At 33.6% G+C, this 16,957-nt stretch overlaps 1 protein-coding gene across 1 annotated transcript in view; it reads left to right on the top strand.

Annotated features, from left to right (window-relative positions):
* Positions 1-15,896, top strand: part of GPR180 (G protein-coupled receptor 180) — a 36,352-nt gene extending 20,456 nt beyond the window's left edge. Inside the window, exons 4-9 of the mRNA XM_066380686.1 lie at positions 4,749-4,929; positions 5,073-5,122; positions 8,038-8,195; positions 11,124-11,315; positions 13,367-13,444; positions 14,384-15,896. Coding sequence (XP_066236783.1) covers positions 4,749-4,929; positions 5,073-5,122; positions 8,038-8,195; positions 11,124-11,315; positions 13,367-13,444; positions 14,384-14,542 — 818 coding nt within the window. The 3' untranslated portion in view covers positions 14,543-15,896. The remainder of the gene's footprint in view (positions 1-4,748; positions 4,930-5,072; positions 5,123-8,037; positions 8,196-11,123; positions 11,316-13,366; positions 13,445-14,383) is intronic.
* Positions 15,897-16,957: the final 1,061 nt, after the last annotated feature.

The raw sequence follows: 16,957 nt of genomic DNA, 5'->3' as shown, positions 1-16,957 counted from the left end.
GAGAGGCATAGAGGAAGGAGAGGGGGAGGGGTGGAGAAGCAGATGGGCCCTTCTCCTGTGTGCCCTGGCCGGGAATCAAACCCGGGACTTCTGCATGCCAGGCCGACGCTCTACCACTGAGCCAACCGGCCAGGGCTCTGGAAAGCTTTTATACACACACACATACACACACACACACACATCCATCCCTCAGAGACTCGGGTAGATTTGGTTTTGGAGTGGAAGCCAGGCATTTGTAGTTGGTCAGAGTTCCAAGGTTGATTTTACTGTGAAGAGCCACTGATGTAAAAGTATAATATATATTCTGCATTGTTTTGGTAACGTGTTGGTGTAAAGCAGAGCCCTAAGGGGGGTTTTTCTTCCTCTCTAGCCTTAGGTATGGGGTTTATTTCCAAGGAATAATTCCCAATTAGTTTATTTTAGAAACTTTTGCTCCTGTGTTTCATTTTCTGCCCTGAGGAAGGCAAGCTGATTTACTATGCTTTTTATTGAGCATTGACTGTTAAACCATATACCTGAAAGGTTTGAATTAGAGTAACGTAGTGCAAATAACTACAATTAATGTTACATATTATTTTGGGTTAATTTTATAATTTGTTTTCTTTAAAAACAATTATGTATTTTATATCTACCTGACTTTGGTTTATCCTGTATTTTACAGACATGGTCTAGATGAAGAAAATAAGTAAAAAACTAAGGCAAGTGTGATGCCATCTGATAGAATACTACATAGAAATAACATGCTTTAAGGTAGAATAAAATAAAACTGCTTCTTAAAAAAATATAGAATCCCAGTTAACTATATTTGTGTCCTTGTTAGAGACCAGTAGAAGTAGTACTAGAATTCTGAGGGTTAAAGTATTATTATCTAAAGCAGATTGGTTTTCATTGGAATAATATTACAGGCTCTTTCACATTTGCCATTTCACTGTTCTTAAGATTCCAGATATATTCATTCTTTTTTCTTGTCCCTTTTTTTCCTCTAGTCTCCCAACAGATTATGGGTTGGGTCTTCCCTTTCGCTCTGGTAACGTGTTGCTGATAATATATTGGAACGTTTTTGGCTAAAAGTAACAGACAACACTGATGCGAGTAATGTAGATCAGTGGTCCCCAACTCCCGGGCCGCGGACTGGTATTGGTCCGTAGAGAAAGAATAAATAACTTACATTATTTCCGTTTTATTTATATTTAAGTCTGAACAATGTTTTATTTTTTAAAAAATGACCAGATTTCCTCTGTTACATCCGTCTAAGACTCACTCTTGACACTTGTCTCGGTGACATATTACATTTATCCTTCTCACCCTAAAGGCCGGTCCGTGAAAATACTTTCTGACATTAAACCAGTCCATGGCCCAAAAAAGGTTGGGGACCACTGATATAGATGATAAGGAAATTAATTATCTTACATAACAAGTATTTCCAGGGCTTCTTCAAGGTGGTTTATTCAGAATCTTTCTACCCTGCTCTCCGTGACTGTCAGCATTGTCTTCAGGCTACTTTCCTCGTGTTCAAAGTTAACAACAGCAGTTCTGGGGATCACATCTAGATATATTTGGCCCTTTGTATATATCTGCACTCCACACCACAAATTCAATAAGAAAAGAATCCCAGAAAGTTTCAAAAAGCAAAATTTGAATTTGCCACATGCCAAGCACTGTACTGAATTTCCCAACACTAATGAAGTGGTGTGTAGGCATATGCTGTGGCCATTTTCAATGATCCTTACCTCTCTCCAGCAATTGTTTGAGCATTGTTCATCTCACATCTTGTTAGTATGCCATTTTATATTGGGATTGAGTATGGGTGGAATTTGGTATCCATAGTGGGTCCTGGAACTAATTCCCCTTAGATGCTGAGGGATCGTTGATGGCAAAATTCGGTAACTCATTCTGAGAGTAAGGAGACCTTTCCCAGAGGCTCCCTTATCACATTTCATTGGCTAGAACTGGGTCACGTGCCCTTGCTATGGAATATCAGTGAAAGAAATGTAAGTGAAACTGTCCGACAATAAGGGTATACCAATGTGTCAAAGTAAAGGGTTGGGCTTACCTCTTACTGGCAAAGGCGTTGGAATTTCTCTGATTGGTTAGGATGTATCTTGAGACGCTTGAGGGTAGAGTAGACATTGGGGCTCAGACATCATGGGTAGGCCCGTGACTTCCCTTCTCTTACCCTCTTTTCTCCCATATTCTGTTATTTAGCTAGAGCTGAATTTTTTTGAAGCACTGCTATAAGTTTTCTTCCTACTTAAGTTTACCAGTGCTTTTGCCCAGTAACTTGCCTTAAAATCTATATGTTTCCTAGTGTTTGTCACTTGTTGCATGCTCATTCAAGACTATTTTTCTTTTGTGTATAGGTAAAATTTAATACCTAGTATCCATCTGTTTTAAAATTAGAGTTTAATTTCAAAGTAAAATAGCTAAAGAGGAAAAAAACCCTTTTTTCCACAGGTGATTTCTTTAAAAAGATCACTGAGTGCAGAAACCATGTTTTATCTCTAAAGTGTCCAGTAGACAGGGTCATGCTAAAAATAATTTATATAAAATTCAGTGAACAAAGTGTAGGATAAATTACCTAGGTCAAGGTATTTATTATAGTATCTCAGTGAAATAATTTGTTGGTTATAATGTTAATGTTTTCTGTAAAATACTCTTAATCTTGAATAATCCTAAAACTTTTTTTTTTTTTTTTGCTGGTGACATATGTTTTATTTTCAAAAGTTCTTCCCTCTCCTGTATTTTTCTGATTATTCAGTAAATCGTCTGAGGATTTTCTTTTCATGGTGGATTTGTAACCTAATGGGGTCTAAAACTTTATCTTATAATGGATATTCTGTAAAGAATTATAATAAAACTTTAGATAGAATGCATGTTTAAATCTTTATACTAAGAAGAAAAGATAAAAACCAGGACTTAAAACACAAGTTAGCAAAAAGAATTTTACTGACTTAAAATATATTCAGCATATTTGCTGTCTCGTTTCATTACTGTGACATCCCAGGTTTATTCTCCCATTATTTCTAAACCTGTAGCACTTTCTCTATGTAAGGAATTTTACAGAAATATGCCTTTTCTGTTATTTGATATTGTCTTCCTGAAGACTATGCCTTTTCAACTGGACTAGAGACTTTTTTATGTAAGGAATTTTACAGAAAATACGGTTTTTCACCTGGGCTAGGGAAGTCCACTATCAATATTGATATACATAGAGCAGGGGAGACACCCAGTGGTTGAAATACTTACCTCTTTTCTTTTTAACCATGCCAAAAATATGATTGAGATTGAAATGTTTATTGACTATTTTTTCTACTCTTAGTATCTATATTGCTTTATTAAAACTATTTTTTACATAATTGAACTATTTCCTTCTCTGCCTATTGATTGAAGTTTACCACAAATGAGAAATGGGAGCAGGTTCATTATTCACAATTGAAATGAAAGTGATTGCAATTTAGATGTTCACCCACAAATTCAATAGAGACAGCTCTATTCATATTCACCGTTAACTATACTCTACTGTTATTTAGCTAGAATATAAAAGCCCTAATAGTAAAGACTAGCTTTAGATGTAACGAAATAAATGTAAGTTAGCCTTCTGGTTTATAATTAAAATTTACTGAAATTTCTGAAAAATGAAGATAGTCAAATATTCCAGATAGTGCAAAAAAAGGATTTATCTTGAGGACACAGAAAGACTACTGAAAAGCTGCTAGCAGCAACTAGAAGCTGCTTACAGAAGTCTGCACATTTACTTTGTTCTTGTCTTTACCAGCCAGTTCCCTTTGCTCATTCAGAATTTCAGTGTACTCAACTTTTTGATTTTATCATGGCCTGGGTTGATTCATTGGCCCTATCCCAGTATCAGCCCCTTTTAACTTCCATTTCTGTTGGCTAATCCTTTCAATGTTTTGTGGTTTGATTTCCTGAGAGAATAGCCTAACTTAATTTTGAGAATCAAGTTATGCTGTTTGTTGGTCAATGGCTAGTCTTTGGATTTGTAGCCATAATAGTTTAAGTTAACTGTGGAGTGGAGTCACATGGTCACCGTAGGATTTCCTCTTTGACAAGAGCTGAAGACAGTTTACTTTAGAAGAAGGCTGTGGTCATGACAGGTATTTTGAAGCTCTGTCCAGGTGGAAATTGAAGGTAATCATACATTCCAGAGTTGTGGTTCTCACACTTTACCTGCAGTCAGAATCACCCGAAGGGTTTATTTAAAACACTGATTGCTGAACCCCACGCCCAGAGTTGTTGACTCAGTAGATCTGGAATAAGGCTCAGAAATTTTCATTTCTAATGAGTTCCCTACTGATGCTGCTGCTGCTGGCTCAGGATCACACTTTGAGACCATTGTCTATATCTGTTTCTAAGTGTCTTAGAAAAGAAATCCACTTTGGGGATAAAAAGTATATCTAACAATGCTGAAATCATTGATTTAATTTACTGTTTTTAAACAAGACTGTCATCTTATGGGTAGTCTTTGGACTTATTCCTTGACCACTATGCTTTTTTTTATAGATCAATGTTAACTAGTTGAATCTGCCTTCTTATAGTTAAAACTATCCAAAAGTATAATACTTTTAAATTTCAATGATTTCCTTTTCTTTTTCTCTCTTATAAAAGTGAATGCTATGACTGCAGTTAAAAAACAAGTTCTAGAAATATATTGACAGGAAGATTTGAAAGCAACCCAACACTCTAACTGGCTTGTTTTACTGAAGCAAACTCCTTTCTTCTCTTCACAGGGTTACATGAGTTCTTTTTCCTCCTAGTCCTAGTGTACTTTGTGATTGCTTGCATTTATGCTCAGTCACTGTGGCAGGCTATTAAGAAAGGAGGACCCATGCACATGATTTTAAAGGTTCTGACAACTGCATTGCTGTTACAAGCTGGTTCAGCTTTAGCTAATTACATTCATTTCTCCAGGTAACTCACAACCACTAAAACTGTGTTCATCATTACATCTAATTAATCCTAATTAGTCCACCAAAATTATGCTTGATTTGATTATAAACAATATTTTCTCACATTTGTAATTTACACTAATACTCTCCTCTTTAATTCCACAGTTACTCCAAAGATGGAATCGGGGTACCTTTTATGGGAAGTTTGGCAGAATGTGAGTATCTTTCTGAGCTTTTTTAAAAAACATAAACTTGCTATCTGCTTCTTGTTTGTTTTTGTGGAGGTTTATTTTGTTTTGTTTTGTTTTGGGTTTTTTTGTAAATTATTTTTTGTCCTAATACAATTTTTCTATTCAAGGTTGTTTAGAATTTAGCCTGACTGAAAACAGGACTACAGATTCAGTTCCCATATAGCCTATTGTTCCTGCTTAATAATAGGTAAAGTGTGTAGCTCTTCATTTTAGAGCATATTTATATGCATTCTTCCATTTTATCCTCGGTGAAGTATAGGTTTGCTTATCCCTGTCTTGCTGCCGCTAAAGAATCAGCGCTTAGTGGCATGAAGCACATTTCCAAATGTAGTCAGCTGTTGAATGGTAGAGCCAAGACCCAGACCCAAGTTTTCTGATCCCAAACTGAAGATTTTTTTCCCTATATTTACCCCTTTTGTGACTCTTCTATTCTGACCCGAAGCCATGTAGTATACCTAAAACTGAGCTGACCTATCAGCTTTGGGTTGGTTTGTTTTTTCCAAAAGAACTTTTATGAAGTTATTTTTAGTTAAACTTAATGGGGAAAAATACTTAAAAGTTTCGATCGTCATGACTTTCTAAAGAGGATTTCATATATCAGACCATAATGCCATTCTTAATTTTGGAAAACTTGTTATGATTTGCTCTAAAAAAGCAGATTGTGAACATAAACCATTTTAGAATTCACTTTTCCATGTATTTCCATTTTTGTTTTCTAGTCTTGTCACTCTTTATAGGATATCTTATAGAAATCCCTAATTATCTCAGATCCACTTATCCTGATCTTGCTGCCTATTTAAAGATTCTAAAACTTCTAGAACCTTATGTTTTCCTTATGAAGAGTGTGTACTGTTCTCCTCTTGTGCATGAACATGATTGCTTTTTTATTTTTAACATTATCTAGAGCCCTGATTTCTCACACTCTTTTCTCTTCGATGACTCAGAATGTTTCATAGAATCATAAAATATTTTAAAGCTGGACAGACCTTAGAAATAATTTAGCTTAGCATTTTTAGATGAGGAAATTGAGGTCCAAAGAGGCAAAACACATAGAAGCTCATCAATGGCAAACCTACTAGAAAATTCAAAGACTTTAGAAGTTTTGTGTCTGCTGTATACAAAACAGTGTATCAGTCTGTCTGTCATCTTCTGTGTAGGTTAAAAAGCAAACGTTTTAAAATAAAACTGCAGTAAATCAATGTTGCTCATTTTGGTAGTTCTGACAATAGGTTTGGTTAGTTAAATGATTAAAATGTCAATATTTTTAATCAAATCCCACAGAATATTTTTTTGTATGATCTGTATATTTTACTTATAATTAGTTACTTTTCAACAACAAATAAGCAGTGTTCTACCTCTCCTCAAAGCCATAGCATTATATCAATGTGTGTCTTACTTAGTATAGACAGAAATGAACCAGGGAATCAAATGTTGTTGTTTTTTCCCTGGTATTTGTTTTTGCAGATTATATTCTTTGTACTACAACTATATACTTTAAGTAACTTAACATGTATTTGTGAAATGTTTAATAAAATAATTGACTAATATTACAGACACTTAAAATCTGTGATGAAAGAAAATTGTGCTGATTCTGAAAAGCCATGACATTTTATATTATTCAAATGCAGTAACAGTTCATTATCAGAATTCACTATTACAAATATACTGCTCACAAAAATTAGGGGATATTTCAAAATAAATATGAAGCGATAAAATATCCCCTAATTTTTGTGTGAAGTATAGATAAGCATAAATATAGAGTATCCAGTTTTAAAGGGGAAAAATGTATCAAAATATGTATGAAAAGGTGTATTATTAATAGGTTTTTGGCTTGTAACTTAAATATAAGTATTAGATTAGAGCTAGTCTTATCTGTTTCTCTAAGAATATCTTTAGACAAAAGAAGTAAAAGTTGTAGACCTCAAAGTTATGGATGGCAATATGAAGAAAGTTTTATTTTGTTAAGTTGTGATCCCATGTTTATTCTAAAATCCAGATCAAAATACACTATGATGAGTAGGTAATAATCTTTTTTAAAATCAATAAATACTATTCTCTTCTAAAATAAATATGCATGGAACTTGAGGTACTTATAGATTGTTACTGTTTTCCTGTAGCACTGAACTGAATGCAGGTGGTTTGTTGCATCCTTCTTTCTTAATTAATTGAATTTATTGGTATGACACGGGTTTGCAAAACCATGCAAGTTTCAAGTGTACAAGTCAGTAAGACATCAACTGCATCCTTTTTAAAGTAGCAGGCTTCCCCTGCAGTGTCAGTGATGGCCACTTGGTGGCACTAATGCTTGGAGTATTTTGTCTGTCTTTGGGTCTCTGACACTAAAGGCAGTATAATTGGATGTTAATCATGTTATCACTGCTGTGCATTTTGTCATGCTATTTTCTAATAATCTTAGAAAATATTCTTTACATTATACTGCAACCATCAAAAAAATTAGCAACTGAGAAATGAAGGCACCGGGAGTCTACATTGCAGAAATTATTTAAAACATTTTTTTCTTTTAATAAGTAGTGAGATATAGAGAACAGGATTATGTAGTTGGAGAAGCTAAGAGAAGTGGGAAATACAGAGAGATTTAAAGTTTATATTAATAAAGATGTATTATGGGCATGCATACATATATGTATACATTAAAATAGGAGTGTTACCATTTTTCTAACTATTCTCATAAATGTTGACAAATTTAATGCCAAAACTTTACTTCTTTAGAATTGTTATACATCTTACTGAATTTTATCAGTCCTCTTACAAATGCCCATCTTTTTATGGTTAAGAAATAATTATATTCTCAATTCAAAAAGCACCACATCCTTTATATGATGCAAACTTGGTTGACTTTGGTTTTCATTTTCCATTAGTTTTTGACATTGCTTCCCAAATTCAAATGTTATACCTACTTCTGAGTCTGTGCATGGGCTGGACGATAGTGAGAATGAAGAAGTCTCAAAGCAGACCTCTCCAGTGGGATTCCACTCCGGCCTCCACTGGCATTGCTGTGTTTATTGTCATAACACAGGTGAGCATTGACATTCAGTGTTCCTGCTTTTTAATATTTGGAAATGCAAATTTAAACGTATCTCATTTCAAAATTGACACCTGGGATCCATGAATAATTTGTGTCATTTTAAAGTGTGAATTTAAAAAGTGATAGATCGAATAACTTGTTAATCTTCTTAGTGTGAATTTAGTTGTAATTTACCTGAATTTGAGCTTCCTATAAGCTTATTTAAGCGCAGTATATTTAATATTAGGTTAGATTCTCATTTCCCACTTAACAGTTTTCTTTCATATTTTCTAACACATAGTAAGTGCTCAACATTAAATTAGTGAATCAGTGAATTTGAGATTCATTCATTGACAAGGATCTTTAGGTCTATTTCTACTATTTTATATATGAAATAATTCAAGTGATTATCTGGGATCGATGAAAAAGCAAAATATAGAATAAAAAAAGAATGGGATAATTGTTTTGAAAACAATTACAAAAACAAATTTGGTCTTTTAGACAGATCTTCTTCTATGCATTTCCCTCTCTATAACAATAGTATAGACGTTATTCTAGGATCTCCATATGCCTTTGTGCAGTGGATCTATAAAAAGTAAGAAGAAAAGTCCAAACATAAAAATTTCTACTGAGTTTGTAACCATCACTGGCTATAGATGAAAATGAATATACACTTGGGCTCTATAAAGGACATTATATCTAAGTTTTAATGCGTTAAATAAATTGCAAAACTTATTACTGAATGGTAAGTTATATGCTTCATTCTTCTCTGTACCTCTGGTATTTAGTAAGTACAGCAGGTACTGAGTGAAGTAGGTATATTGAATTTACATGATTGATTTTAGAAAGAGACTATATCACAGACAGTAATATTTAGAAAGGAGATAATTCCAGGAAGGGGAGGGCTAATAAGAAAGAACAGAATTAAAAGTGATTAAAATAAGGGCAAAATTCTCCCAACTTAATGTTTTTGAGTCAGAATTTGTAGAGAGTTGTGTTAATATTAGGTTAAATTCTCATTAATAACTTTTTAACTAAATTTTTATTATTTTATACATTTATACAATTTACATTTGATCTTAGCCAAGTGCTTAGAAGTGATCATTATAATGTAAATTCATTATTATAGACAAATACAAATTAAGAATTAAGATTATGATACTACTCTAGACTGTATGTGAGCATTTATGAAGAATACATTAGGGATGGCCCATTATTGAACAACAAATCAGACATGGTAGACAACAAGGACAACCAGAAACTATATGAATACATACATGTATCCCATAGGTCATGTGTTCACACACGTCTATAAGAACATGGGAGTTTGAATTATAAAAATGTGAGTCATAGGAATTGGTAGGTTTTTTTCTGCTTTATTGAGTATATTGACAAGTAGAAATTGTATATATTTAAGGTATACAACTTGATGTTTTGAATTGTATATATACACATTGTGGGATGATCACAAATATAGCCATTGCCTCACATAGACAGTAGGAAATGGTAATTCTATAATAGCACTATTTTGTTGTGAAAGTTAAGTTTAGCAATGTAGGTCAGATGGGTGTAATTTGGTGGAGTGGAGAATTAACATTTTCAGTAATAAAGAGCAAATATTCAGTGCAAGAAGGTAATTCATGAATGCAGATGACAAAGGAGTTCACCTATCAAAAATGGTAGTAAGGGTAAATTAGGGTAGAAGATTTGATAATGAGAAAAGGAAGAGGTTGCTGGTATACCTATAAAGTCTGAGAATTGTAATTAATACTTGAGTCTTATCTGAATTCTTTGAAAGCCACTGAAGATGCAGTTCTAAGGCCTGAGTTGGCAAGTGAAGGGAGCAGAGGGCTATGACTTATGATGGTGGGAACACTGTAGTAATTTATTTAAGTAACTGATGTTTAGTAAGGGTGGAGGGAGTGTGGACACAGATTTCTACTGAATAGGAACAAATAGAACTACTTGACAGTGAACCTGCTGAGCATTTTACTGTGACAGTAACAATATGGGAGAAAAATAAGGGTAAGTAACTTTGCCTTTGGTGTTATAAGTGCATATTAAAAATTCCTATCCTTTACCCATGGATGTTACCATGGAAAAAGAATAAAATCTGGCCTGACCTGGCAGTAGCGCAGAGGATAGTGCATTTACCTGGAACACTGAGGTCCCACATATGAACCCCCATAGTGGCTGGCTTGAGCGCAGGCTCACCAGCTTGTGTGCAGGGTTGCCGGCTTGAGTGTGGGATCTTCAGCATGATCCCAAGGTCACTGGCTTGAGCCCAAGGTTGCTGGCTTGAGCAAGGGGTCACTGGCTTAGCTGAAGCTCCCTGGTAAAGGCACGAATGAGAAACAATCAATGAACAACTAAAGGGCTGCAACTGTGAGCTAATGCTTCTCATCTTTCTTCCTTCCTGTCACTCTCTCTTGCTAAAAAAAAAATAATAATTAAATAAATAAATAAATAAATAAATCTGAAATCAGCAATTCTGACTTGTTAATTTCTGTATAGTATACAGAAAATACTGAGATATTTGAAAGTAATCCTGAGATAATAGGCTTGAATGCAGAACAGTTTGATTTCTAATAAAGTGTTAAAGTAAGAAAAAGATGGATTTAGGAAAAAGTTTGTATTCATTCTCTTAATCTTTTCAACTTATTTTCATCCTTGCCCATGTCTTATTTGAGTCATGGTAGAAATAGCATTTCTTATCTTTTGTATGTGGTCTCATTTGATAATGCATTTTCTCTAGCTTAGGGTGTCAGCAAGGAAAAAAACTGCCTGTGCTTTATTTATTAATTGACAAATTTATAGTCTGATGTATCTTAGAACCTCTTAGAAGAGTTGATATATTTAAAGAGATGTTTAAAAGAGTTGAAGAAATATTGTATTATAAGCATTTATTTATTTTTTCTCTAAATGTATTTTTTTTTGCAGAGTATATTGCTACTTTGGGAACAGTTTGAAGATACCAGTCCTCATGGCTATTATTTACACCACAACTTAGCAGGCATCCTTTTAATCATTTTAAGAATTTGCCTGGCTTTGTCGCTAAGCTGTGGGCTTTACCAGATCATCACAGTGGAGAGAAGCACACTGAAAAGGGAGTTCTACATCACCTTTGCCAAAGTATGGGTTTGATTAGCAAATGTCTTCTGATTATCAGTTTTGTTCTGCTTTCCTTGGGAAATATACAGGCAGTGTATCGACATTTATTTAACTTTTATTATGTGCCAGGCACTGTTGTAAGCCCTTCATGTGCTTCAGCTCATTTAATCTTCACAACCTACGAGATGTGGGTGATATAATTCCCTTTTTACAGAACCCATACAACAGTGGTTTCCATGTAGTTTTTGGCAGGTCACTTTTGCCTGGCTCATTTCTTTATCAACATGGACTTACATTTTTCTGTAGTATCAGAATTAAAAAAATTTTTTTTAAATTAGAACACAGTTTACATTTATCAAAAAAAGTTGTTCACTATTACTAGATAATGTTATTAAAACTCAAAATTAGGCAGTGTTTTAAAACATATTGTGAGGAGCTATTCATTGGCATAAACAGATGGAACCAGGAGACTGAGTAAATACTAAGTTTCAGCCATTTCATTGCATCCTTATGAGTTCACTTTATTCCCCACTCAGTGTCCTTCGTATGGTAGTGAGATCTAAAAGCAAATTTAAATTTTTTCTATACCCATTTAATAAAGGAAAAGATCAGGAGAGAAGTTGGGGCAGTGACGTCACAAGCCTCTCTCCCTAGAAGGTTATGTCAGATTGAGAGAATTCAAGTTCCTTCCTCTTGGCAACTTTAAACAGCACTCTGAGAAGCTGTTGTGTCAGCCCACTCTAGTCCACCCAGAGTCACTGAGCAGTCGGAGCAGCTGTGGGGAAAGGGCAAGTGTCTTCTCTGTGCCTAGTGTAGAGCCTTTTACAGCTGCTGCTGCCGCTGCCGCCGCCACCTCGGCCCTAGAACCCCCTTCAGACTTCTGAGTACCAAACAAGCAAGAAAATGCCTTTTCACTTTTGAATGTTTTACAGGGATAGTAGTGTTTATTGTTTGAAACGTGTTTAGAAACTAAATTTCTTCTTTTGTTTTATGCTTAAAACAATACCAAACTTTTTCCTTGAACTTAAAAAATTTTTATATGTTATAATTTAACTTTCTGAATGGGTTTAAATATTCAGAAGTATTTAAGGAGTAGCAAGCTTGACCTGTGGTGGCGCAGTGGATAAAGCATTGACCTGGAATGCTGAGGTCACTGGTTCAAAACCCTGGGCTTGCCTGGTCAAGGCACATATGGAAGTTGGTGCTTCCTGCTCCTCCCTCCTTCTCTCTCTCTGTTCTCTAAAATGAATAAAATCTTAAAATTTTTTTAAAAAGAGTAGCAAAACATATTTCTTAACCTCTCTTCCATCTCCTCAATTATCACCTCCTCATGTAATAACTGCTGTTTTCATTTATCCTTCCAGATATTTATACATTCCTGTATACTTCTCTCCATTTTTATATAAATGGCATACTGAACACATTGTTTTACATCTTTTTTCCTTATCTTCAACATACTAACCATCTCCGCAGCTATCATTTAACTAATTTCATATTTAATTTTAGAAAACAGGTACATTGCCATGGTTTTAGGAAAAATAGAGAAAACAGGTATTTGAAAAGTATAACTTTTAACAAGTTTTCCATTTTAACTTGCCTACTTCCACTCTCTTCTGTACTAACAACCCTCAAATAGAAGACACTATCAATCACTTTTTTGTGTATTCTTAGAGAATTTCTGTGTGTGTGTGTGTGTGTGTGTGTGTGTGTGTATGTGTATGAATACACACAAATATTAATGCACATTCTTATTTTTTTATAGAAATGTTATACATTTTTACTTTGGTTTTCTCAGTTATTGATTAGTTACTAAATATATTTATAGCATAGCAAAATGTGTATATGTAAAAGATTTAAGATTTTAAATACTCTAGAAAATACCCATTTGATTGGAAATAAAATATTAATGTTATAGCAACAACAAATTTATTTCTATATTTTTATTGCAAATTTTATAAAGTCCAGTTGAGCTCAGTCAAGACTGCCTAAATATGCTGCAGTGGTTTTGTCTGGTGCATTCTGAAAATAAAGACATGGCTGTGTTTATACAACTTCTTTTTCATTTGTTTCAGGGCTGTATCTTGTGGTTTTTATGCCATCCAGTTCTCGCATGCATTTCTGTCATGTTTAATGACTACCAAAGAGATAAGGTAAGCAATATACATCATCAAAATAGTTTTTGGTTGTTGTTATTGGGCCTATTTATCCATTCAGAGACTTCTCGATAGAGTTCCTTAAAATAAAACTTTGAAAAACAGTACTGAACTGGTATGTACATAATTTAGAAGTTTAAAATATGAAAGACAAAAATTTAAATATAGTTTATAAGCAAAATGATGGAAAGTAGCTTTGTTAATGCCTATTTTAGCCTATTTCATGTTGTTTTATGAATTAGAGAATTCATGACACATCTTTGTTAAAATATTACAAGTTTTTTTACTGTGTAATGGTAAAAAGATAGATTTGTAAAAATCAGTTTAGTAGCTTTAACAGAGTGCGGACTGTAGTGCAGTGTTGAAGTATGCTACTCTTTGATTGTGTTGATTCTGACCTTGTTAGGGGAACAGCTCCATCATTTCAAAGTGGAGTTCTGCCAGGAGCCCTTTACAAGCACTGTAGTATGTGCTTGAACTCACAAATGTGTCTTAGCCTGAGCTAGTTACAAAGGGTAGATAGAGAGGCTACAGAAATAGAGAAGCAACATGAGAATTTTTGAAAGGACTTCAAGATTCAGGTAGGGGCCTATTCTATTCCTATTATAAGATTAGCCAGAAACCTGACTTTTCTCATTACTTTCTGTAATATATGACCCATAAGGAGAGACTAGAGTAGTAAATTATTGTTTTGTGTCTTACTTTGGCATCTGTAAACTGTTAAAAGAATTTGCCTGTGAACAATTACAGTTCTGAACATTAGTAATATTTTTCTATTGAAAATGTATTTGATAAAATGTGCTCATGGTAAAGATGGAGGATAGTGTGTATATCTATACATATGTATATAAAAAGTATGTATCGGTTTGTGATAAATTGAATTTAATTTTTCTGTTTTTGCATGCAGTAAAAGCATTCTCTTTCCTTTCTTTTCAGGTTATTACAATAGGTGTTATCCTTTGCCAGTCTGTCGCCATGGTTATTCTCTACAGACTCTTCCTGTCCCACAGTCTGTACTGGGAAGTCTCTTCACTCTCCTCAGTCACACTACCGCTGACCATATCCTCTGGACACAAAAGTCGGCCTCACTTCTGATACTTGATTTTCTTTAAAGGAAAAGTGAATTGATTACAGAGTGCAATAAGGATCCAAATACACTGACTTTTTTTCATACTTTTAGTATGAAAACTTGAACATAGAAAGTAGAGCATGTTCTTAATACAACTGCATTTAAGCAGTACCAAAACTGGAAAAGGTAATACATATTTTGAAAAATACTTAATAAACTTTGAAGAAAAAGTGTTGTTATAAGTTGATTTATGCAGTTTCCATTTGGAAATAAAGATGGAAAAGAATTATATGATATTAAGATATTCACCACTTAAAATGCCTCATCTTATGTCAGTAGTTAACTCAGGTTTGATAGTCTTATCAGAAGTAATCAGTTAAATGATTACTTCCTTATATGTATCTAAACTAGATCCAGTTATGAAAGCAGTGTAATACACTGATTAAAAACTGCTTTTTTACACTTTAAGGAAAATGCATTTCATATTGGAGTTTATTTAAAGGAATTAAAAGTGAAATTACTTCAGAAAATAAATGTAAAGTATATTCATATTTAAATGAATAAGCTTTTGTTTATTTGTGGGTGGGTTTTTGTTTTCATTTTCTTCTATCCCTTTAGCTCTAATTCAGGATTTAGTTTGATTAGCAAAAGGTTTTTGACAGTTCATGAGAAATAAAATTAGATATCTATATTACATGTGTTTTAAGAACAAAAAGTTTTAAAATCTGAGCATTTAGGTGAAGAAACAAGCAGGTTTACATATTTAAAAAGAAAGAAGAAAAAGGTACTATGTAATATGGTACTAAAATTTTAATCCTGATATAATTTATTTCTCTTCCATTGAACCCCTGATCCTAATTAAGCCATATACACAGATTAAATTAACAGAAGCATTTCACATAAATTTTGGTTTCAGTCATCAACTACCCATGAATTCTTGCCCAAGGATACTTAATCGGGATTAAATTTTCTATGAATAATTGAAAAACAAAATACTCACTGGATTTGTTATAATTTGTATTGGCACTGGATTCTAAGTAATTGCCATCTTGAATCCTTTGTAACAAAGCCATATTTTTTAGTGTGTGTATGTGATGCCCCAGTATTATGATAGCTTAAAAAGTACTCTGTAAAGTGCCGTTTTAAAGAACTGCTAAGTGGTGGTTAATACCTGCTGTGTAGCGTGAGTATTCTCATTGTCAATAGTCACTGATTAGAAGTTACTCTGTTTCTGTTTGTCAAGTTGTTCAGGTCTTTTCATTTTTGTGTCTTATTTGAACAAGTTTTTTAAATCTACTTTTAAAGGTATTACATTTTAAGCAAGAAATGGTGCACTGATCTGGTACTTAATCTTTTTGATTAAATAGTTAAAATAATGTAGTATGACTTAAAAATATCCATGGCTTCATTTTTGTCTTTCACTTACACCTAGTTTTATTAGAAATGAATAGTATTGATTCATTTTAAAGACAAAATACATGTTTGTGACTGGCCAAATGACAAAGACACAAAGTTCAGCCTGCTCATTGAGTCATCCCTAAGAGTTCTTTGTCAATTATTGAATAAGTGAGAGCTACAGGTTGAGACGAGAACGTCTGGGGTATATGTTAGGTTTACACGATCTGCTGAGTGGCCGTGACCTTTTCTTTTACCACATCTTACTAATAACACCAGTTATTGTCTGTTGTGTTCAACTGAAGTGCAGTTAATTAAGCTGAAAAAAAAAATAGTGAGGCCTATTCATAAGTTTTGTGACCTTGCATCAGTGGGAAGGGAATAATCTTTATGTTATCTAACACAAAGAACATAGGAACTGTAATCAGTATATATAAAATATATTGCTGTACTTGCGTTTATGAAACTTTAACAGGTGTTTTTTTTTATTTATGCTTGAATTTACTGATAATTTATTTTGTTATTCAAAAGACTTTGTTAAGTGAAGTAAAACAATTGTTAATAATGTATAAGAGTTGTTAATAAAGTTTAGTAATTAGAGCTCAAATTTATAGTTCATAAGTCATAACTTAGCATTCTTTTTCTAAATGTTTACAAGGAGATATGTCACTACAGATTACAGAAGGATAAGTATGTACTACAAACTAATTAAAGATCAAAACTTTTCTACTTTCTGTCAAATAATGCTTTTTTAAAATCTTTTTATATATTTTTCTTAAAGAAGATGAATGTTCTGTCCAGAGCTCTTCCTTTTTTAAGAAGCATTTTGGATTTTGTTTCCCCTTAAAAGGTATAGAAGATGTTTATTTATTGACATGTATAATAATGTTAGCTCCTACTTAATTAAGTGTGCCCTTCACCACCTGGGCTTTCAGCCAGACAGCATTACTAGCAGGAAGAGATAGTCCAGGCAGAGGAGTTTGCTCTAGGAAAGTTTTTCATGACCTCAAGTAAAGTAAGCCAAGTCTAGTGAAAATAGAAGCTAT

The sequence above is a fragment of the Saccopteryx leptura genome, chromosome 4, assembly GCF_036850995.1.
Source record: "Saccopteryx leptura isolate mSacLep1 chromosome 4, mSacLep1_pri_phased_curated, whole genome shotgun sequence".
Classification (NCBI taxonomy): domain Eukaryota; kingdom Metazoa; phylum Chordata; class Mammalia; order Chiroptera; family Emballonuridae; genus Saccopteryx; species Saccopteryx leptura.
Note: the sequence above shows the minus strand (reverse complement) of the source record. Positions and strands in the feature narration are given on the sequence as shown.